The 21,332-nt window shown below is 47.3% G+C and overlaps 8 protein-coding genes across 8 annotated transcripts; 6 read left to right on the top strand and 2 right to left on the bottom strand.

Annotated features, from left to right (window-relative positions):
• Positions 1-578: 578 nt before the first annotated feature.
• AtWU_07294 (SWIRM domain-containing protein) lies at positions 579-1,760 on the top strand (the record flags this gene model as incomplete). Its single annotated transcript, XM_035502403.1, has 1 exon — positions 579-1,760. One exon carries the CDS (start codon positions 579-581, stop codon positions 1,758-1,760), a length of 1,182 nt encoding a protein of 393 aa, XP_035358296.1.
• Positions 1,761-2,610: 850 nt separating this feature from the next.
• Positions 2,611-4,091, top strand: AtWU_07295 (CDC50/LEM3 family protein; the record flags this gene model as incomplete). The annotated part of the gene is made up of 6 exons (XM_035502404.1): positions 2,611-2,707; positions 2,774-2,810; positions 2,858-2,954; positions 3,009-3,720; positions 3,773-3,935; positions 3,992-4,091. The coding sequence occupies 6 exons, from the start codon at positions 2,611-2,613 to the stop codon at positions 4,089-4,091; spliced, it is 1,206 nt and encodes a 401-aa protein (XP_035358297.1).
• A 457-nt stretch (positions 4,092-4,548) lies between these two features.
• AtWU_07296 (zinc metalloprotease) lies at positions 4,549-5,574 on the top strand (the record flags this gene model as incomplete). Its single annotated transcript, XM_035502405.1, has 2 exons — positions 4,549-4,836; positions 4,903-5,574. The coding sequence occupies 2 exons, from the start codon at positions 4,549-4,551 to the stop codon at positions 5,572-5,574; spliced, it is 960 nt and encodes a 319-aa protein (XP_035358298.1).
• Positions 5,575-5,803: 229 nt separating this feature from the next.
• spt16 (chromatin-remodeling protein SPT16) lies at positions 5,804-9,200 on the bottom strand (the record flags this gene model as incomplete). The annotated part of the gene is made up of 7 exons (XM_035502406.1): positions 5,804-6,295; positions 6,345-6,943; positions 6,994-8,425; positions 8,473-8,625; positions 8,689-8,810; positions 8,877-8,961; positions 9,021-9,200. The coding sequence occupies 7 exons, from the start codon at positions 9,198-9,200 to the stop codon at positions 5,804-5,806; spliced, it is 3,063 nt and encodes a 1,020-aa protein (XP_035358299.1).
• Positions 9,201-9,866: 666 nt separating this feature from the next.
• Positions 9,867-11,289, top strand: AtWU_07298 (putative mitochondrial carrier protein; the record flags this gene model as incomplete). Its single annotated transcript, XM_035502407.1, has 5 exons — positions 9,867-10,057; positions 10,124-10,130; positions 10,226-10,374; positions 10,431-10,509; positions 10,573-11,289. The coding sequence occupies 5 exons, from the start codon at positions 9,867-9,869 to the stop codon at positions 11,287-11,289; spliced, it is 1,143 nt and encodes a 380-aa protein (XP_035358300.1).
• A 1,924-nt stretch (positions 11,290-13,213) lies between these two features.
• AtWU_07299 (putative MFS monosaccharide transporter) lies at positions 13,214-15,223 on the top strand (the record flags this gene model as incomplete). The annotated part of the gene is made up of 6 exons (XM_035502408.1): positions 13,214-13,272; positions 13,331-13,408; positions 13,462-13,750; positions 13,809-14,002; positions 14,063-14,775; positions 14,832-15,223. The coding sequence occupies 6 exons, from the start codon at positions 13,214-13,216 to the stop codon at positions 15,221-15,223; spliced, it is 1,725 nt and encodes a 574-aa protein (XP_035358301.1).
• Positions 15,224-17,370: 2,147 nt separating this feature from the next.
• pmt2 (protein O-mannosyl transferase) lies at positions 17,371-19,881 on the top strand (the record flags this gene model as incomplete). The annotated part of the gene is made up of 5 exons (XM_035502409.1): positions 17,371-17,508; positions 17,587-17,717; positions 17,800-18,352; positions 18,408-19,167; positions 19,238-19,881. The coding sequence occupies 5 exons, from the start codon at positions 17,371-17,373 to the stop codon at positions 19,879-19,881; spliced, it is 2,226 nt and encodes a 741-aa protein (XP_035358302.1).
• Positions 19,882-20,338: 457 nt separating this feature from the next.
• On the bottom strand, positions 20,339-21,247 carry AtWU_07301 (secretion related GTPase; the record flags this gene model as incomplete). The annotated part of the gene is made up of 2 exons (XM_035502410.1): positions 20,339-21,118; positions 21,179-21,247. The coding sequence occupies 2 exons, from the start codon at positions 21,245-21,247 to the stop codon at positions 20,339-20,341; spliced, it is 849 nt and encodes a 282-aa protein (XP_035358303.1).
• Positions 21,248-21,332: the final 85 nt, after the last annotated feature.

Genomic DNA, 21,332 nt, shown 5'->3' on the forward strand with positions numbered 1-21,332 from the left:
GCTGGCACGGTTCCCCTTTACTGCCACGCGCCAACCCCGCATGAACAATGTTGATGTATTTCATTACTGCTACTAGTAGTTCCCATCCGGCACATTGACTCATACGCCTGAGTGCCGGTTCTTACCCGTCAATAGGAACCAGCTCGCTGTTCTACAAGTCTTAATTGATTCTGCTCCTCAAGGAACCCCAAATTTTCGAGTAAACTTGGACACACAATCGAACACCAGGCGAAATAGATTGATTACTCATATTCAGTAACTCTAGTCTACTCGGCCATTGTGAGCCTTATCGCCGAGACCCAACCAATATCCATTTATTGCCACCAGACAAAGAGGCGGCCCTGACAAATCATTTGCACGTGTGTCTGCCAACATTATTGCCAAACATCTGTTCCATTGACTTCCATACCACCATCTCATCAGCGTACAAACGTTCTTTCGCCTTCAAACAGATGACTACCTGAAACTGACCTCAGAAGCAGATTTCGTGTTGTATTTATTCTCAGCTAGTCGTCCCACCACTCATTCTGCTCACTTTCCCATTGTGAAGCAATCAAACCATCAGATTGTTTCAGGCGATGACCTCATTCACTGCTGCTTCTTTGACCAGTCGTGGTGATAAGGTCAATATGAGTCGTCTGCCGTCTGTCTCGAGTTTAATGTCCCCCCCAGAGACTAAGCCCCTCGAGAGCTTCAGTCCCACCACAATTTCACCGTATACAATGGCCCAGGATCCGCCGTATAACCATGAAGTGAGGCTTCCTCCCATGCCGAGTGATCACAAGCGAACACAGTCGGAAATGAACTTGCCATCGCCGCCAGTCACTCCCTATACTGGGAATAAGAAACGGCGATCGAATGGACCAGAACCGATTGATAAGGATGCCGTCGTCGGTTCCTCCAGGGACCCTGTTCTCTTTCCCCGCCACGAAGGCCTTACTGATATTGCCACTGATGAGCCGTTGTTTGGGTCCATGCTCCCCCCATCTGCGGAAGCGTTGGTTGACCAGCATATAAATTCTCACATGGCGAGATTTGAAAATAAACTTAACAAGCCGACGCGTGACGAATATCTTCTAGCTCTTTCATGCGTGCCGATTGTATCTGCCCAATTTAACCGGAACCCAGCAGCATGGGCTAGGGAAGAGCGGGAGACCTTAGAACGCCAGCTTTTGATGATGAATCGGTGTCGTCCACGTGCTATGGATGCGAAGCTGAAGAAGATCGCTCCGGCTCCTGCAAAGAGGGCAGTTGCTGCCCAGCCTCGTCTGCAACGGACACCAAGGGTAAAGCGGACGCCAAAGTCCACACCGAAGCAAAGGATCCTCGATACATTTGACTCACCCCCGTCGAGTGCCAAGCCGCCTCGCGCCATAGGCACAAACCGGGATGATACAGATTACAATTCCATCAAGGACTATTGCCCCTCAATAGAGACCCTAGGAGGCAACGCAAAGGCACTAAAGGCAGATTGGAAAGGCCAAGTGTTAGATCTTAGCCATGATCCGGATCGGCATTTGCTGAGCTCTGCAGAGCTCAACCTTGCTGCTACTTTAAGGCTTTCATGTGCGACCTACCTATGCAGCAAGCGTCGCATTTTCGAAGCCCGCGTGAAGGCTTTGAATGTTGGTAAGGAATTTCGGAAGACCGATGCTCAGCAGGCTTGCAAGATTGATGTCAATAAAGCAAGCAAGCTCTGGACGGCGTATGAGCGGGTTGGTTGGTTCGATCCCGAACATTTTCGACAGTATCGAAGATAATATGCTTGGAACTGTTGAATCCTGTGGATCCCGATGACCTGCCTTCCCCATTGATATACTGGTAATGATGCGTCAGAGACGTGGTCGCATGCCTGTACCATCATTAGTCTAATTGCATTTCTCAACTCACAACTTTCGCGCCCGTCAATTAGTCATCGGATATTGGTACGGTACTTACATTTGTCACTGAGCATAGCTGGATTCTCTGCAACAAGTGGCAAGGCTGCATACGGTGTTATATTGCTCTTTCTTTTCCCCATTTCCCTTTCGCTGCGTTAGGCCATCAAATACGGATGTTATTGGTTCGATTCAACACTTGGCGTCTTCAGACAGCTTTCAATTACCCTTATTTTTTTTTTTTTTTTGTCTGGCGTTATTGTTTCTCAAGGGCTGGAACAATTGGCTGCGATAGGTTAGGTTTTGTCTCTCATGTCGTTCTCCCGATCATTATGCCGACGGCTTGCCATGGCGTCTAGTATTCATTAGAGTGGTAGATTGTTTCTCGTTGCTCAATTGACATGTTTCCAACAATAAGTTCACAGTGGGGTAGCATAGTCAGTATTGTAACAGTGACAATTCATGCACTGCTTTGGAGCGCATCAGAATTTTCGGAGCGTCCGAGAACAAAAAATAATGTTCATGACAATGTAACAGTATCCCCCAAGCGGATGTCGGGATGTCAAAGCCCGCCAATTACGCAATCCCGTCGCCTGCTAAGCCTGCGCCACCATCATTCACCCTCACTCTCTATCCATCTTTATAATTACTCTTTCAAAATATCACTTGTTCTAGTGCTTCTACAACTGCTGTAGTAATTGCCCAGGACATTTAATGGAGGATTTGAACAACAATGTCCCATCCCGAAGCGACCCGTGCGGAGTCTTTGGACGAGCAAGAACATAGGGGGGGAGCTGACGATAAGAAGTCTAAGAACAGGAGACCAGCAAGTGAGACTTTTGACTCCTTGTGAATGAGCTGGGCCATTCTTTACTAACTCTAGTTTATTACCACAGATACTGCGTTCAGACAGCAGCGCTTGAAAGCCTGGCAGTAAGTTACTTTGACGGTATACTTTGCCCTCGTGCTGACGCATATAGACCAATATTGACCCCAAAGAGCGTACTGCCTCTTTTTTTTGTTATCGGTGTGATATTCGCCCCCATTGGTGGTCTCCTGCTATGGGCAAGTTCACAGGTATGTAATACCTCCCATAGAGTTTCTTCTTAATAACCGACGAGCGATCACCAGGTACAAGAGATTGTCATAGACTATTCTGAATGTGCCGAGAAGGCGCCCACCTATGCAGCCTCTATTTCAGACCAAGTTAAATCTTCGTTCAAATCATCAGGCGATAATTCCATTCCAACGTGGCAAAGATTGAATGAGAGCGGAACTACAGTCTGTCGATTGACGTTTGAGATTCCGGATACCTTGGAGCCGCCTGTGCTTCTATATTATCGCTTAACGAACTTCTATCAGAACCATCGGAGATACGTTAAGTCCATGGACACAGATCAGTTGAAAGGAAAAGCAGTTGACAACAACACCATAAATGGTGGCTCTTGTGACCCCCTCAAACTTGACCCCTCAACTGGCAAAGCATATTATCCATGCGGCCTTATAGCCAATTCTCAATTTAACGATACCATCCGCAGCCCAAAGCTTATTAACAATGGTGTGACTGCTGAGACCTACAACATGACTAATAAAGGCATTGCTTGGGACAGTGACAAGCAGCTCATCAAGAAGACTCAGTATAATAAATGGCAGGTGGTTCCTCCGCCTAATTGGCACGATCGATACCCTAACGGTTATGTCGACGGTATACCTAATCTTCACGAAGACGAAGAGTTTATGGTATGGATGAGAACTGCTGCGCTGCCGGCTTTCAGTAAGCTATCCCGCAGAAACGACACAACGGCAATGACTGCAGGAATCTATCAATTGGACATTGAAGACCGTAAGCTTCCAGATCCAACTTAACATCAAGGTCAACGCTAAAACGCGCACAGGCTTCCCTGTCACCGAGTACGGAGGTACTAAATCGATACTCATATCAACACGGACTGTGATGGGCGGGCAAAACCCATTCATGGGTATTGCCTACGTCGTTGTAGGTGGACTATGCATTGTTCTCGGGGCATTATTTACCATTGCACATCTTGTTCGGCCGAGGTAAGGAAATTTGGTGAACTTGACGTGTTTTGTCCGTGCCTAGGCTGATTTATTAGGAAACTTGGCGACCACACTTACTTGACCTGGAACAATGAGCAGGAGAGCTCGGCTGTGGCAACCGGGCGGGATGGCAGATTTGGTTCTCATGCTACTTAAGAAGCATACTTTCACTTTCCCCTTCACTTATTGTTCATCGATGTTGGTTCTGCTCATGCTCTTCTTGGTCTACGGACCTAACTTACAGTGTGAATTTTTATTAGGCGTTTGTAGGTGGCGTTCCTAAACAGGATCTGATACCCACAGGTATTTCCCGTGGGCCTATGTTTTATGATAGTTTCGACAAATCTGTCTATCTAGGAAAAATAAACCGCACCTGCTAGTCACTGTGCCCTTCCTGTTGGCGCGATCTGGGAGAGTGTCAATCTTCTCGGCGAAACGCGTGTATCCCTTCTGTGGGACATTTCTCTGGCATGCAGCATTCCTGACACGGGGGATTGTTTGGGATATTTACAGATTCCACGTAGCGGTTGGCAATGAGGCTTATGATCTTATATCTCTCACCTCGTCTCTTGTCTTCGGTGCAATAGAAAATCGTCACTGCCCTATACACAATATGACATTGTTACTCAACTTACACGCGCTCTTTACCGTCATTGTTGTTGCCAATCTTTCTACCAGATGCAGCGCACTGCTCTCTGGACGTGACTTTTGCTCCACACCGGCGCCCGATGAGTCACTCCGAGCAGAGCACAGGAGATTGTATGATCTACAGGACCAACGTGGCAGCACCGCTGAGGAAAGCCGGGAGGTGGTGTCTATGATTGAAATCGAGACATGGTTTCATATCGTAAGCAGCAATGAAGCATCCGACACAGTATCAGACGACATGATCACCAGTCAGGTCCGTCACCGTTGATTTGTTGACTTATGCCTGCGCAATATCCTGTTTTGGACTAACAACTCCTAGCTTTCCTATCTTCAGAAGGCATATGAAAGTGCGACTATCAGCTATCGGTTGGAGGGCATTACTCGTCATATAAATGACTCTTGGGCGCGGAATGATGACGAATTGGGGATGAAGAATGCCCTACGAAGGGGCAATTATAGCACTTTAAATGTCTATTTCCAAACAGATCTTCAGGCGTCTTCAGACGACACTTCTCGGGGCCTCCCCTATAACGGCAATCGACGAACAGATGTATCGGATCAATCATCAACAACTGTCCTTGGCTTCTGTACGTTGCCTGACCCGAGCGTGAATTCCAGCAGCCCTCGTTCTAGTTACATCAAGGATGGTTGTAACGTGTTAGCCGATACCATGCCGGGTGGTAGTTTAGCGCAGTACAACCAGGGCGGCACAGCGGTTCATGAGGTTGGCCATTGGAATGGGCTGCTGCACACGTTCGAAGGTGAATCGTGCTCCCCTGATAATGAAGGAGATTACATTGATGACACCCCTGAGCAATCTGAGCCTACGAGCGGATGCCCCGCCGAGAAGGATTCATGTCCAGATCTTCCTGGCCTTGATGCAATCCATAATTTTATGGACTATTCATCTGATGACTGTTATGAGAGTTTTACTCCAGATCAAGCTGAGAGGATGAGGAGCATGTGGTCCGCTATGCGGGAAGGGAAGTGACGGACGCATGCAGGGGTATATATAATTTGCACATATACCAGCTATAGATAGAAAACAATGGCAGCACGAATATTAATGTCTCATTCCTGGCCCTTAGAGTTCCCTGGGAACTGACGATTACAATTTATGAACGTCTCGTACAATTCAAGTATTAAATAGCGATTGATGCAAATTAAAGGCCACTTGTTCGAATGTCACAGCTAGCTGTCATGTAGTATGCGGGATCAGATCATCGCTTGCGCTTTTTCCCACGATCTTCATCATCCAGACCACTTTCCCTGTCCTTTTTCTTTGCCTTCGTTTCGAGTTCGTCCCAGTCCTCGCCACTCTCTTCGTCGGCACTGAAGTCATCGCTAGCCTCGGCACTGGCATCATCGTCGAATTCACTGTCGTCTTCTGAACTCTCGTCGGCCGCCGCCAGCTCTGATTCAGAAAGCTCAAACGCGGACTCCTCGTCTTCGTCTGATCCGCCCTCTGAATCCGACTCTGCGGCCAAGAATGACCAGCCCCCATCAGCGAAGAAACCGTATGGGTCACTTACGACTGTCTTCATGATTGTTGTCCAGTTTAAGTTCAGTGGACCCTCTGTAAATGCGATATCAACAGAATCTAGCCAGTCTTTAACACCCTCTAGCGATTCGACAGGGATTGTATTGATATGAACAGGGGCCCTGTGGAAATCCTTGAAAACAAAAACCAGGTCAAAGTTTTTGAGTCCAAACTGGTGACATTAGCAGCAGTAAAATACCAGTGGTAAAATTTGCACTTACCTGCACTCTCTCTAAATGAGCAATCTCTACCTCATTCAGAGTAATCACCAGGAAGGGCGGCTCTGTCAATTGAACAAGAGCATCTGTTGTGGGTTGGATCAAAACATTAGAGCGGTTTGGTACGCCAGTGAAACCAATTTCTCTGAAAGGGATGTCAACATCCACGCTTTCGTCTTTTCCGGCATCTGCAATCTTTTCGGCGAAAGCCTTGAACTCCCGATCCAGAGCGGCTCTCCGCCGTCTCTCTTCCTGTTCGGCTTCGAACTCCTCTTCATCCCCATAACGATGCTTGCGCCTACGATTGCCGGTTTCATCAAACTGCATTTCGGTTGCCTCCCGGTAGAACTGCACATCTCTAGTCTTCCTTTTCCCTATCATAATAGGTGTTTTCAGATGAACATGTATCAGAACAATCAATTCGTGAGCGCAAGGTTGGAAAAACAAGTGCTTCACGTTGCTGAACAGGACATCTACATGTTCATTTCGAAAAGGTGACATGTAACGAAGACCGTTCTGATGGATCTCAACTTCCCCTGGAACACGTTTACCATCCAGAGGAGGCCGAAGGTATACATCAGGCAGTTTTACAGGACGACGATCTAAACTAGTCAGTCCCCGTGCATTCAGATGGTTGAGTAGCAATACTTACTCCTGATTTCAACCAACTTGTCTTGTTCTACCACATCTTCCATTTCCTTCTTCTCTTGTTCCCGCCGCAGAGCATTCTTTCGAAGTTCTGTGATGTCTTGAGCGATCTGGGCCAGTCGGTCGTTGTCCTTGGACCGGAGTGTCAAATTGCGCAGAAAATGTGCGGAGAGGTCTTCAAAAGGCTGATCATCCTTTCGGCCCACGCCTTGACCCGGTGAAAGGAAATTGATTCGGAGATACGCATACTCTCCCTCGTCACTTTTGCTAGCATTTTTGATCGTGTTAATATGGAAGGGTACTGGCCGACCCATAATTGGCACAATAACCGTGGAAGCCTTCTGATCTACATAAACGGTTAGGTCTTTCACCCTCGTTGGGAGCTGATTGTCCCTCTTGTAAGACTCGAATCTCTTGAACTTTTTCTGTGTGACTCCGTTATCATCGCCAGTCGTACCGGCAAATCTGTCCAGACCTTCCTTGGTCTTTTTGCCAGCCAACTCCTTTTGATGCTCACGTCGCCGTGCTTCGGCACCTTCATTAATCTGAGTGGGTCTTTCAGCACGAAGCTTCGTTCTCGTAACATTCCTATTGGCAACAGAGCTTGATTTCGCCTCCTTCTTCTCCTTCACTGGTCTCTGTGGCTCTTCTTCATCCCCAAAGTAGAACGATACAGAGTCCATGTCAACACCAGCATCTTTCGTAAAAACCAGAGGCCCGGTTTCTCCGACGCGAACAGTGTCTGTAATGATCATCGAATAAACGGTTCTATTCTTGTCTTTGATGCTCGCGTCTTCAACGTCAGTCAGACCAACTGTGACAGCAAATGTCATTCCGCTCTTCAAAACTTTATCGTTCTTTCCGTTAAGAACCATATTAGCGTCTCGAAGCTCTATTCCTATGCCAGCGCCGACAGTTTTCAGGAAATGAGATTCAAGTTCAGGCTTCTTTGTCCGAACCATATTCATTGCCTTGCTGTATAGGTCCTTAGCCACGGCCCCGTCACGGACGTCTTTCAAAATCGCTTCGCGGACGTTTAGCAGAAAGGCGTAATTTGCCTCCTGAGTTTTCGTCGGATCCACTAGGTAGGTGCGTGCAATCATCGAACTGTAGGTCTTATAACGAATGCCGAAGCCAGCAATTATTATCCCCGGCTGCAAATTGTTGTTGTCGGATATCGCAGTCAGCTTGAGATCATATTTCCCTCCACTTTGGATCACTGGTCCATATGCCCAATCGATTTGTTGGGGGTCAAATTCTGCTGGCAATTTCGCTAACTTGTTGAAGAATTTTGCGTCGTCTATTTTCGCGTCAATCCGCATTGAAAGAGCTTTGTGGCTCATCTGCTTCTCTTCATCAAGTAGGCGGGACATTTCATCCACAAAGTACTCAGACATCAGACCACTGCATGCCCGCGATGCATTACGTATAGATACCTTTGTCGTGTCAGCCAGTCACACCTCCGAAGACATGTAAAACTTACTAATTCATCAGTATCCTTGACAGAGAGAGTAGCTGAAAGAGCGGGCGAAATGTCAACTTCCTCAACTTCATTTGACAATGTTGCATAAGCCTTCTTCCAATCTTCTGCGAAAGGACCTGCGGTTGTGTCTTTCGGCAATACGCCAACTTTTTTCTTATCATTTCAGGACAGTCAGTTCCATCCGAGATCGCTAACGCTGAGGACAGTAGGACTCACACCGGCATTTTTGATAACGTCAATGCACTTTTCGAAAGATTTCATCTTCTCATCTGGAGTCTTGGATGTCACTAATATCTCAACCGGAATCTTGCCACCTTTCAAGGGTTCAAGGTGCTTGGCTGCAAACAAGATGTGCATGTTAGTAATCGAGGCAAGCTAAATTCACATCTTATGATATAACTCACCTTTCTTCGCGGTAGTCACCACATACACCATCTCCGTCGTAAAAACAAGAAGCGTAGCCGGAAATTCATAGCCAAGGAGCCAGAACTATTTATGATGGCAGGTGAGCCGACAAGAATAGGATGAAGAGGTGATGAAAGACATACGTGCATTGCGTTGTTCTTCTGAAAGCTGTTCGCTTCGTCGGTTTTGCCCATTAGGATTACAATCGACGACACACCACCGAAACTGGCATGACTAGATCGTTTGTCGGCTTTCCATGCATTATAGAAGCTTGATAATCTATTGAAGAAAGTAGATTTGTCTATCACAATCTCTTCGGCCATGATGTGAGTGTATCAATCGGTGCAGCCTGCCAGCTTGGCGTAAACTTCAGCTTGTGCAGAAAGTCCCCGTAGGAACCTTAGAAGGTAGGGTGGGATTTAGTGGAGGTCAGTGAGCGAAGTTTCGTAATGAGAAATCCAATGTACCAGATTTGCGGAAGGTAAAAAAAGAGATATACTGGAGGATATCTTCACTTGAGCAATGGAAGAGAGTAGATTGAGACTCATCGATTAGCTCTTACTTCTGTAGAAGAAACTAAGATAGGGTAGCGCAAACGCGAAACCTCCGAAGGCGCGTTCGTTCAAGTGTTCCTGACAAATCAGCGGTGTTTGAGTTGTTTGCTCAAAAGTACCCTTCCATGCTTAGTACCTCTCCGCCTCAAGGCTAAATATTTCATCTCGGACATTGACTTCTTCAGTATCTCGTGGGCTATTCACTTCTAGCTCCTCATATGAAGCTGGCATTCTATTTAGTCATCAACAATTTTCATCATAGCTATCCTCACCTTACGAGTTAGCCCTCATTCAGTGTATGATGTGCCTCTAGTTAGGACATCTTTCATGGAATCTTGCAGCGCGGGCTGGCAATGTCATTGGAATAAGCGCTATGCTTATATTTGTATATCACTGATAAACTGTCACCTCTAATGCTTTCTCACACGCCTCAGCATGGCCACTACTCAGACATTACCCGCATTTGATCATACCTCGAGCTTGGACTCGGGGAATCCGTCACGCAGAAAATCGCGACAGAATGCAGCTACTGGTGCCTCTGCTGCGGGGGTGCGTGCTCTTAGTGCACAATTGGTTGCATTCTACTTCAGAGCACCTATCAAGGCATTTTTTCGCACCCGAGTTGAGTATGATACTAGACTGTCTCACAAGTATTGTCCCTTCAGTCACTGACAGCCCATGCTCTTGTTCAGTTATATGGTATGCGGTTGCATTGTTCCTTCGCCGGCCTGGTTGCACTGATCTCTGGAGTCCATGTCAACTGATATATATGGCTCTTCCTGTTATTTCGCTAGTCTTTCGCTAGAGCTGTAAATCCTCATTCTGCGAAAACCGGTTGGTCTCTGCACACAACTACTCCGGGGTTACTTGTCCATGCCGTTCGCACATATGGGTGGCGCTTCATCCCTAATCAAGTTATGCCACCTCTCCTAGCGAACGCTGGGTTGGTTTACCTAGTCTCAAATTTGGTTGCCTGGGTTGTCTAACTGTTATAGATAGAATCGGAGCCGTCCTTTACACATCATATCTACAAGTCCTTGGCGCTTTGTACGAACCGGCGTCCCAAGGCATCAAACGCGTATATCCACCTGCTCCCCCTTCAAACACATTTGCAGCTGGGTTTATAGCGGGTACAATTCAGTCAGTAGTAGCCGCTCCTCTGGATGCGCTTCAGGTCCGTCTCCGAGCGAGTGACTTGCTTGAGGGCCCATACAAGAGCATGTGGCATTATGGCCGCCATAAACTCAATCAGATTGGAGTCCGTGGTATATTCGCAGGGTGGGGTTTATCTTTCACTCGCGACGCTTTTGGTTATGCAGTATTTTTCTCTTTCTTCGAGTTCGTGAAGTCGCAGGCCTACTATTCATTTCTGACCTGGTACTACGGCTCACGGCGGACTCATTACGCGGAACAGTTACAGCACATCCAATCGAGTGACCGCGGCGTACCGCTCATAAGGCCACATTATGCTCTGGAGCCATGTTTCTTGATGGCTGCAGGTGTTGCAGCTTCAGTTGCTCAACAGAGTATACAGCACCCGCTAAGTGCTATCCAAAGTCTCCATGTTGCTCGCCTGGAATACATTGACCATCAAGCGAGTCTTCATCCTTCAAGACGAGAAATGCTGCGCCTGTATTACTCTGCATACCAAGAAACCTTGAAGAGATGCAGGAGAAAGGCATCCAGAGCAGGTGGCTGGCGTCGTTGGCTGTTCCGTGGGTTTGCAAGGGACGCCATCCGTCAAGTACCTAGCACTAGTGCAGGCTTGGTGATATTCGAGCTGGTGCGTCGTAAGTACGCTAATATGGCAGACGCTGTATATATCCAGAAAGATGGCTATGACATTCTTTTGACATGATAAATATGCTGGTTTAATCATTGCGCTTCCCCCAGGGGGAAGAAAAAGCCATTGGCCATCGAGAAACGATGTGTAGTGTGTTCGGTATAACCGCTAAGTTGATTTCGGATAGAAAGTGTCAAGATGATAAAAGTTCATTGTCGCTCGTGGTCCATGAAAGCTAGGTATACATAGTAACGACGAGTAGCAAAGGGGTTACCCGTGCATGATTACCTATCTACTAGAATCAAAACAGGCGATAAACAACAATGTTCTTTAACCAACGATGTCCTACAGAATAATCATAATTTTCTGCTAACACATCAAGGAGTCTGTCTACTTGTGTGCTCCAGGCGACAGCCGCAATGACCAGCCAGCTTTGCGTCACTCCCTTTGAAGCATTTCATTGTATCACGAGTAATTAGCCGAGACACCACAAGCCTACAATTACAGGTCTATATATAGGAGTGTATAATACAGAGATCGATGATACGATACTGATTCCTGGATCTATATGGGCTCTTTTCACATAATCTAGGCTCTAAGGGATCCACCCAAAGATATGCCTTGCATGACAGTATTGTTGAAACAATACCACCAAATGAGATGTTATATATAGTCAGAATTGAATAGCGACCCTTGTACGTGAGAATCATATAATACCGCGCCTCATATTAAGTCTTCTTGATCTTCGTAAATATCATTAGGCACGTACTGGAAGGGTACCCTCGTTGATCGCACCGCCACAGATGGAATCGCTGATGGGCACTGCCGGTAACATGGTTGGTACACTAAAGTACTACGTAGTTTACTGGGCAGAATCTCGTACCCACTTAGCGCCAGTGTTTGCGGGGTCTCCGAGAACCCCATCAAGGTACGTAACGGTAGTCACATCGATGGCTTGACAGCTGCCTTCCCTAATTCATGGCTAGTCCCCCTGGGAAACCCAGCAAGCAACCTTGGGACGATTTTATGTACACAAGCCAAAGGTTACCTCTGGACTGATTGCCAAACATATGCCATTTAGCCTTACCTCATCTTGCTTTCCTTTGTCCCCTCTTAAGTTTTTCACCTGATCATTTTTAGGCTGTTGGACCTCCGGGCACCGTCATCCTGCGCTGTTGATCTGCCAAGTATTGCCTGTCTCGTGAGCAAACCCCCCAAGGATTGTCATCACCGCTTTCTACACCCTTTCGGTATCCTTGTGAACAGTTGGTTCACCTCACTCGCTTGTCTCCGCTTTGGCGCGTGGTCTTCCATCCTATTGCAGCGATTACTCTGCACCGCTGTCCTTCTGATCCATCCCTTCCAAATAGATTAGCAGTTGTCTTTACATGCCGCTTTGATGAAAACTCACAATTCGGATTGTTGCGGAGCGTTACGAAAATTACCAGCTCTCCTTGATTTTTACTCGCAGCGATCTTATATTCTGGTCGCGTGAAAGAGTGGTGACAGAAAGAAAAAAGCTAATATTCAACCAAGAAAGGGGGGCTGTAAATCCCAGCCCATTACAACCGCCAACATTCCTCTCACAACGACCCCGACCCATACTTCCTCTGGCATACCCTTGCAAAATCTTCCTTCAAGTTCAAGGTCCTCTGTCCCTCAACCCGCTAAAAAAGTAGAACCTGCTAGTGGGAGGAGCAGTCGACGCTCTTCCTCTATAGCGACTCACTCCACTGGGTCTGAGCATTTTACCTGGACTGACAGTGGAGATCTGACGGAACAGCTTGCTAATGCCGAAGATTATCTTCGGATCCCACTCAGAAGCTCAGAAGATCGTGAAAGCTCTGGTCGGGTGGAATCCAGTGTACGGACCGAGAAACAGAATCGTGTCCATTACCCCAGCCAGCTTGTTATCGGCGAAGACGACGTTGAGAAGATTGAAATACCCTGCCCTCCACCCCGGAAGATTCCTCGGGCAGAGCGCCTCTTAGCTGTCATAATGTCGCCCAATAATCGACAAAGCGCACACGTGCATGGCTTGGTTGGGAAGCCATTACTGTAAGAGGTTTCGTCATCGACAAATGTTACCTACTAGCTCTGCTGACCAGCTATGTAGGTACTTCACGAGTGTTTTCGTATCCTTGGGCGTCTTCCTTTTTGGCTATGACCAAGGTGTTATGTCTGGGATCATAACGTCCGTCTTATCTTTCTTCAACGGAATGGAGGGCTTTGCTGACACACGATCAGAGGCTGGTATTTCAAGGATTACTTCAATCAACCCTCGCGAGCTGCAATAGGTACGGTGGTTGCGATCCTCGAAGTAGGGGCTTTCATATCTTCTCTACTTGTCGGTCGACTCGGCGACTTAATCGGACGCCGCAAAACGATCTTGTATGGCTCCATAGTATTCTTTATTGGCGGTGCATTGCAGGCCTTTGCTACCGGGTTGCCTATGATGATGGCCGGTCGAATCGTCGCAGGTTTGGGCGTTGGGGCCTTGTCGACAATTGTACCAGTCTACCAGTCTGAAATATCGGTATTCACAATCACCCTTGTTGCATAATGCTTCGGTTGTTTTGCTAATGTTCTCTAAGCCTCCCCACAACCGAGGAAAACTGGCATGTATCGAGTTTACAGGGAACATCTCCGGATACGCAGCCAGCGTCTGGGTGGATTATTTCTGTAGCTTTATAGAAAGTAATTACTCGTGGCGCCTACCATTGTTGTTCCAGTGCGTCATGGGTGCTCTTCTTGGTGTGGGTAGCCTCATCATTTGCGAGTCGCCAAGGTGAGTCCATGCGTGATGCAGGAGAAAACTTAGCTTTTCACCATGCTAATGCAAGACTAGGTGGCTGTTGGACAATGACCACGATGAAGAGGGTATGGTTGTCATTGCAAATCTATATGGAAGTGGAGACTTGCACAGTGACAAAGCCAGACAAGAGTATAGAGAGATTAAGATGAACGTTCTTCTGCAAAGGCAAGAAGGCGAAAGATCTTACGCTGATATGTTCAGGCGTTACTACAAAAGGGTCTTGATAGCGATGTCGGCACAGGCCTTAGCTCAGCTCAACGGTATTAACGTCATCTCGTATTACGCCCCGCTTGTATTCGAATCAGCAGGTTGGGCTGGCCGTGACGCTATCCTAATGACTGGGATCAACGCAATCTCGTATCTGGCCTCTACAGTACCTCCATGGTATCTGGTGGATCGCTGGGGGAGGCGCCCCATCCTTCTTTCTGGAGCGGTGGCAATGATTGTTTCACTCTCCCTGATTTCATATTTCATATATATCGACGTCGTGGCAACACCTACTCTCACTGTTATCTTTGTCATGATCTACAATGCTGCTTTTGGTGCATCATGGGGACCCATACCATGGCTCTACCCCCCGGAAATTCTCCCACTGAGCATTCGTGCAAAAGGCGCAAGTCTTAGTACAGCCACTAATTGGGCTTTTAATTGGCTTGTCGGAGAGGTCACGCCTGTTTTACAAGCTGCTATCAAGTGGCGCTTGTACCTGGTGCATGCGTTTTTCTGTGCCTGCAGCTTTGTCCTGGGTAAGCGCCATGTCAATTTTCCCATAATTAACCAAAAGTCTAATACATTACTACAGTTTACTTTTTATATCCGGAAACGAGTGGTGTCCGCTTGGAAGACATGAATTTGCTGTTTGGGGATGCAACTACTGCCATGCCAACACCAGCAACTCAGGGAGAACGTGGCTCTCTCATGAGTGCAGGCTCTCCTGTACCTTCGCTTGACATCAGACGCCAGTATGGCCGTCTGGGGGCAGACAGCGCCATTCCTGGCTTGGACATTGACCCACCGAATGTAAGTTCTAGTACCGGTAGCAAGCCTGGCAGGACAGGCTTCCGGGAAGACACTAGTAGTCGACCAGAGGGCTTTGGAGGCTGGATTTCGAATATGATTACCCGACACAAAGGATCGGAATCAACAGGACAGGCCGGTCAGTATAGACGTCTTGGGCAGGAGGAGAATGAGTAGGGCCACCGCGTATGGTCCAGTCTCATGTAACCGATACAGACATATAAACATCCTGTTGCTGTACCTACCTCTTTCACTCTTGTTTTCTCTTTTCATCCTTATGTACACCGACTTAACTGTATTCTTTTCCTTTTCTCGTGGACTGACACTAGGATATTCTCGACCCTGGTCTCGCATATGCTGATCTTGCCGAGGCTCTATTTCGATTTACTGCACCGTTTTCTCTTTCTGACATCATCTACATGTATGCATGTAAATATATACCGAGACGTATACCATGCCCCAGAATAGGTTTTAAAACATGACAGTTTGTGAAATGTTTGAAGCGTAAGGCACATATCGCGCCATATCCTACTCCGTGACTTCAGAAATGAGAATCCGCGAGCAACTTTCGTCTCGAAGACTCAGTGTTATCAAGGGCCTTTCAGGCTCAGAGGTATTTCTCTGACTTGCATAATATGCTGCCACGATCCATCGATGTGGAAGGGTGGTAATAAATGATTAGAGAAAAATAATCTCTGATCCCCTTGTATATCATAGTACCAACGAGGTTATCGAAAAAGAAAAAAAAAATCATTTCGTACGTCTTATGCCGACCTAGATACATGAGAAGCTTGGGAAGCTTACCATGGCACGCACTTGTGTCCCTATGTGAAATAAAGCACCCTGCCTGTCATAGTGATAGCGTAGACGTTATTCGTCTAGGTTCGGGTTTACGACCCTCGTTGCGTACACACAGCCAGCGCAGATTCATTCATTATCAATCTATACCTCGAACCATCTACGAATTGTCCGTGGCTCCTTATGCCCTGAAGCTAAATCAGCAGGCAGATTACACCGCCTTCCTCCTCCTCCCTGAATAGAGGTGGAGAACCTTTACATTCGAACATGGAATATCTAATTAACCAACAGCCGGTGAGGTAGGATACGCTGACTCAACCAAAATGTTCCCATTCATAGTCAATTTGTGCGTTGCATAACTGCATTCGATTCGACAGATTGGCTTTCGTCTCCGTGAACTTTCGCAAAATACCGTAACAGGCAAATTTCATCGACTCCATGGTACCTGCCTGATAAGTACTTTTCGTTAATAGACTGTCAGATGCCTGTTCTGCTGGTGATACTCAGTTCAGTTTGAATTAGAGGAGAGCAGCAAAAGCTGGAATCGCCAACCCACGGCAATATCTGTTTTTTTTTTTTTTTTTTTTTTTTTTTTTGGTCGCATTTCTAATATATCTTTAATCCGCGACAGTGAGGCACGACGGTGATGAATCATGACAGTAATCAAGCCCGGCTAGTTAAGTATGGGGAAAATTGGAGAACCAGTTGAACAGTAAGGCCACTTCGAAGCATCTGGGACCGAATTTCTGTCCAGGGATGGGAAGGTTGACCACCCTTTGAACAGTCAGTACAATTTCCATTGTAGAGGTCACACACATATATGATGCCACAGATGGCAATGACATACATGCCTGCCCCCATTAGACACGCTATACCTCTCTCAGTAATTCGCCGTCATTGCCGACGAACAAGACGGAGGATGCAGTCGAGGTTTCAGAAGTGGCCCAGGCGGAACGGAGCTTTCAGGCCACGCGCCCGAGCTTTCCGTGTTATCTCCAGGCCAACTCGCCATTTGCGCTTCCACTCCGTCTTACATTCTGAGTAGGGAACCCTTCGAGAGGCTGACTTTCTTTCCCACCCTCAACATTCGACCCCTTTTCTTTTGCTTCCGATCTTTCTATTCTTCCCTTTCATTGCCTCAAATTTTCAGATTGCCTTTATCAATTTAACAAACCTTCCATTCTTTACCTTACTTTACCCTTTTGACCCTGGTTAAGCGGTGTCTGCTCAATCTATCCTGATTTCCCCTCCATACTTTTGCCTTGTGTTCTCAAGGTACCTTCTCATCGGCCCCTCTCTTTTTTCTTTCCTCTCTCCAGACTCTCAACAAAAGCTGGAGTACTGCACGCTAGACCAATCATTGTGATTTTCTCATAAGAAATGTTTGCAACTCACACCTGAAGTCAATCCCAGCGAGCTGCTCTACATTCAACCAGCTTCCTGTGGCAGTCTGATACTCTCTACTTGCTTTCTCTTTCGCCACTCCCTGTCCCCGCATTTGTTTAGCTGCTCATTATACCGCAACTATGGCGGGAGTAAACCAGGCGTCAAGCTCTGGGGTTGATCTCTCCTCTGAAGTGCGGCGCAGAACTGCCCCTCTTACGCAGGAGTTCAGCCGTGCTCCTGATCATGATGCATATGATGCCAAGAAATCGAAGCAAGAGGTATGATGCTCGCTCTAGACCGAAGCTTCATAAAGCTTTACTGCACCTGATGGCCGATAATATTGACGCGTGTCTTAGCCCTCCTCGTTTCGTTCTGCGGTGACCAGCTGGGAGCCTATATTTGCGCCTCTCTTTCTGACTGCTCTGGCAATTTTCACACGAATGTATCAAATTGGTCGTTCAGATATCGTGACATGGGATGAGGCACAGTAAGACCAAAAACCTTTCTATCTTAATCTTTCTTTTTGCCAGTATAGAGTGCTAACGTCTTGTCCTGATAATAATATGCAGCTTCGGAAAATTTGGCTCACACTATCTGAAGCGCGAATTTTATTTTGATGTACACCCGCCTCTGGGGAAGATGCTAGTTGGCTTGTCGGGATTTCTTGCTGGTTATAATGGCTCGTTCGAATTCAAATCCGGTGAGAAGTATCCCGAAGACGTCAACTATACGTTCATGCGTATTTTCAATGCGGCTTTCGGCGCGGTATGTGTCCCGCTTGCTTACTATACCGCACGGGAGCTGGGTTTTCGCAAGGCTACTGTCTGGCTTATCAGTCTGATGGTGCTATTCGAAAACTCGTATGCCACCATCTCGAGATTCATCCTCCTTGATTCCATGCTACTTTGCTTCACGTTTACAACCACATTATGTTGGGCCAAATTCCATCGACTGCAGAAAGCTAGTTTTTCGGCAGAATGGTTTGCGTGGCTCTTTCTCACCGGCGTGAGCATTGGCTGTGTCTGCAGTGTCAAATGGGTCGGTTTCTTCTGCACCGCTATTGTGGGCCTTTATACAGTTGAAGATCTATGGAACAAGTTCGGCGACCTTAAAATGCCTGAGGTAAGTGACTTACTGGAATGTAAACGACTTCAGCTCGGTGGTTAATGCTCGGCAGGTTGTGGTAGCGAAACATCTAGTTGCTCGCATAGTGGGCCTCATTATCGTGCCCTGCATTGTCTACATTCTGTCTTTCTATGTTCATTTCTGGGTTCTCGAGAATAGTGGTCCAGGAGATGCCCAGATGAGCTCACTTTTCCAGGCAAACTTGAAGGGCACCGAGGTCGGGAAGGATAGTCCTCTTGAGATAGCACTGGGATCGAGGGTGACACTGAAAAACATGGGGTATGGTGGTGGACTTCTCCATTCGCATATCCAAACGTATCCTGAAGGGTCAACTCAACAGCAGGTGACGTGCTATCATCACAAGGACTCCAACAACGACTGGTTCATCTACCCCAATAGGTATGAGCCGGACTATGACCCCGAGGGCTCCTTGAGATTCGTTGGTGACGGAGACATCATCCGTCTAATCCATGGGCAGACGGGTCGGAATCTACATTCGCATGCTATATCTGCACCGGTTACTAAGAGCCAATTTGAAGTCTCCTGTTATGGCAACATTACCATTGGCGATGACAAAGATCATTGGGCGGTTGAAGTCGTTGATGATGTTGCATCCAGGGACAGGAGCAGGATTCGAACTCTTACTACGGCATTTCGCCTGAAACATCCTGTCCTGGGCTGTTACTTGCGTGCAGGAAATGTAAACCTGCCCCAATGGGGCTTCAAACAGATTGAGACCACATGCGTGAAGGAGAATAAGCCCAGTGATGTCTATACTCATTGGAATGTCGAGTCACACTACAACGAGAGGCGTAAGTTTACCCCTATTTCTGGTCTATTCCTCCCAGATTGTGGCGATCGGATATTGATTTTGTTACCCAGTTCCACCAGGTGATCCCGGATCTTACAAGTCTCCGTTCTGGAAGGATTTTATCCATCTGAATGTCGCTATGATGACGTCCAACAATGCTCTTGTCCCTGATCCGGACAAGCAAGATGACCTCGCCTCTAAGTTCTGGCAATGGCCCATACTCAATGTGGGCCTTCGTATGTGCTCCTGGGATGACAACACCATCAAGTACTACCTTCTCGGAAACCCCTTCGTATATTGGGGGAGTACTTTAAGTCTTGGAATATTTGCCCTTCTGGTTCTTTGGTATCTCGTGCGTTGGCAGCGAGGATATACTGAACTTACCCAAGCGGATATTGACCACATCCACTATTCCGGTCTATACCCAGTCATTGGGTGGGTGTTGCATTATCTACCTTTTGCGGTCATGGCACGAGTGACTTACGTTCACCATTACTATCCGGCACTCTACTATGCCATACTCACATTCGGATTCTGCGTTGACTGGTTCACACAGCAGATGAGCAACAAGCTACGTTGGGCGATCTATACCTTGCTGTACTGCGCGATTGTTGGCTTGTTCGCATACTTCCGGGCTATTGTGTTTGGTATTGAAGGTCCCAGCCAGCAGTGGTCTCATTTGAACTGGTTCAGTGGCTGGCGGATTGCCAATTGAGCCGTTCCATCTCATCACCACCACCGTAATCGCCACCCTTATCGTCAACACCTGTTTACATATACCGCTTCTCGTCATCGCTGTACCTCATATGCAATACCATACTTGTCACTACTATTGTTGGCTCGTGGACTATCTACTCTAGTCAGCTGTAAGATATTTAGATTGGCTGTGTTTCAGGTTTTGGTATATGCGCCCCGCGCCTCTGTTATTTTGTAGCAGTCAATGTATATTGCTTCGCTCTTCTGTACCAATTACCTCGATCCTCATTGGCTCGAGATGTATATAAACTAAGGTCACAGAGATTACTGGGCGAAATCTGAGCCTGTTCCATATTCCTACACAACCATACTTCTCCAAGGGCGACTATAAAGGACCGTTACATGTTTGCACAAGATATTGTCCCGTGACAACTTTGAACAACAAGCTCGATATAAGGTATAATATCCTGTATCCATCAACAACAGCCTCCTGCCAGGCCACTTCCACCCTTGCGCATGGCATCATCCACGCCTAAAGTGACAGTATTTGGGATACCTGAGTTTGATCCACCAGTAGCACCATAGCCCTTCACACCACTTCGACGGTCGTAGAGGTCATATTTGCCAGCTTCGATGTTGCGGTATATCATCTCGGCTACCTCAAGAAATGCACGCTCCACGTTCTCTCCGGATTTCGCGCTTGTCTCAACATACCGTGTGATGTTATTCAAACGGCACCACTCCTCCGCTTCTTGCCTAGTGACTGTCTGATGCGATCTCGACTCATCAGCGGCAAGATCGCTCTTGTTGCCGACCAGAACAATTACAATGCCATCTTCCGCAATTTGCCGCAGATCATGGAGCCACTGTGTGCACGATACAAATGTAGAAGGTCTAGTGATATCGAAGACCAGTAGGGCACCCGAAGCACCACGGAAATAAGAGCGGGTAATAGATTTGTACGTTTCTTGGCCAGCGGTGTCCCATAGCGACAACTTCATTCTTTTCTGGAGCTCCTGTACCCTACGTGGAGGACTGGGCAGTCCAGAAGCGACTGATTCGCTGGCTGTAGTCGTAGCGGGCAATGAGGGCGAAGATGTGAGTGAAGGGGCACGATTGCGGATAGAATCGTCGAACTCGCCTCCCAAGGCCTTTGAAGCCGGCGGGCCCACCGGAACGATCCGTGAACCGAATTCGACGCCGATTGTAACATCATGGGAGGACGAAAAGCGCCCTTCGCAGAGTCGGATCGTCAACTAGAAAGTCGCGGCCGTGTGTCAGCGGTATGATGGTCTGTCAAGCGTGAGTGTACCCACACTAGACTTCCCAGTTCCCGAGTCCCCGATGCAAACAAGTTTAGCAATATAATCCCATGGCTGTGACATGGATACAGCAGAGGAATGTCGCTTATGCCGGCACTCGAGACTTTAGGTGAATATTTTTTTTTTTTTTTTTTTCGATCGATCAATG

The sequence above is a fragment of the Aspergillus tubingensis genome (genome assembly GCF_013340325.1).
Source record: "Aspergillus tubingensis WU-2223L DNA, scaffold_8, whole genome shotgun sequence".
Lineage (NCBI taxonomy): Eukaryota > Fungi > Ascomycota > Eurotiomycetes > Eurotiales > Aspergillaceae > Aspergillus > Aspergillus tubingensis.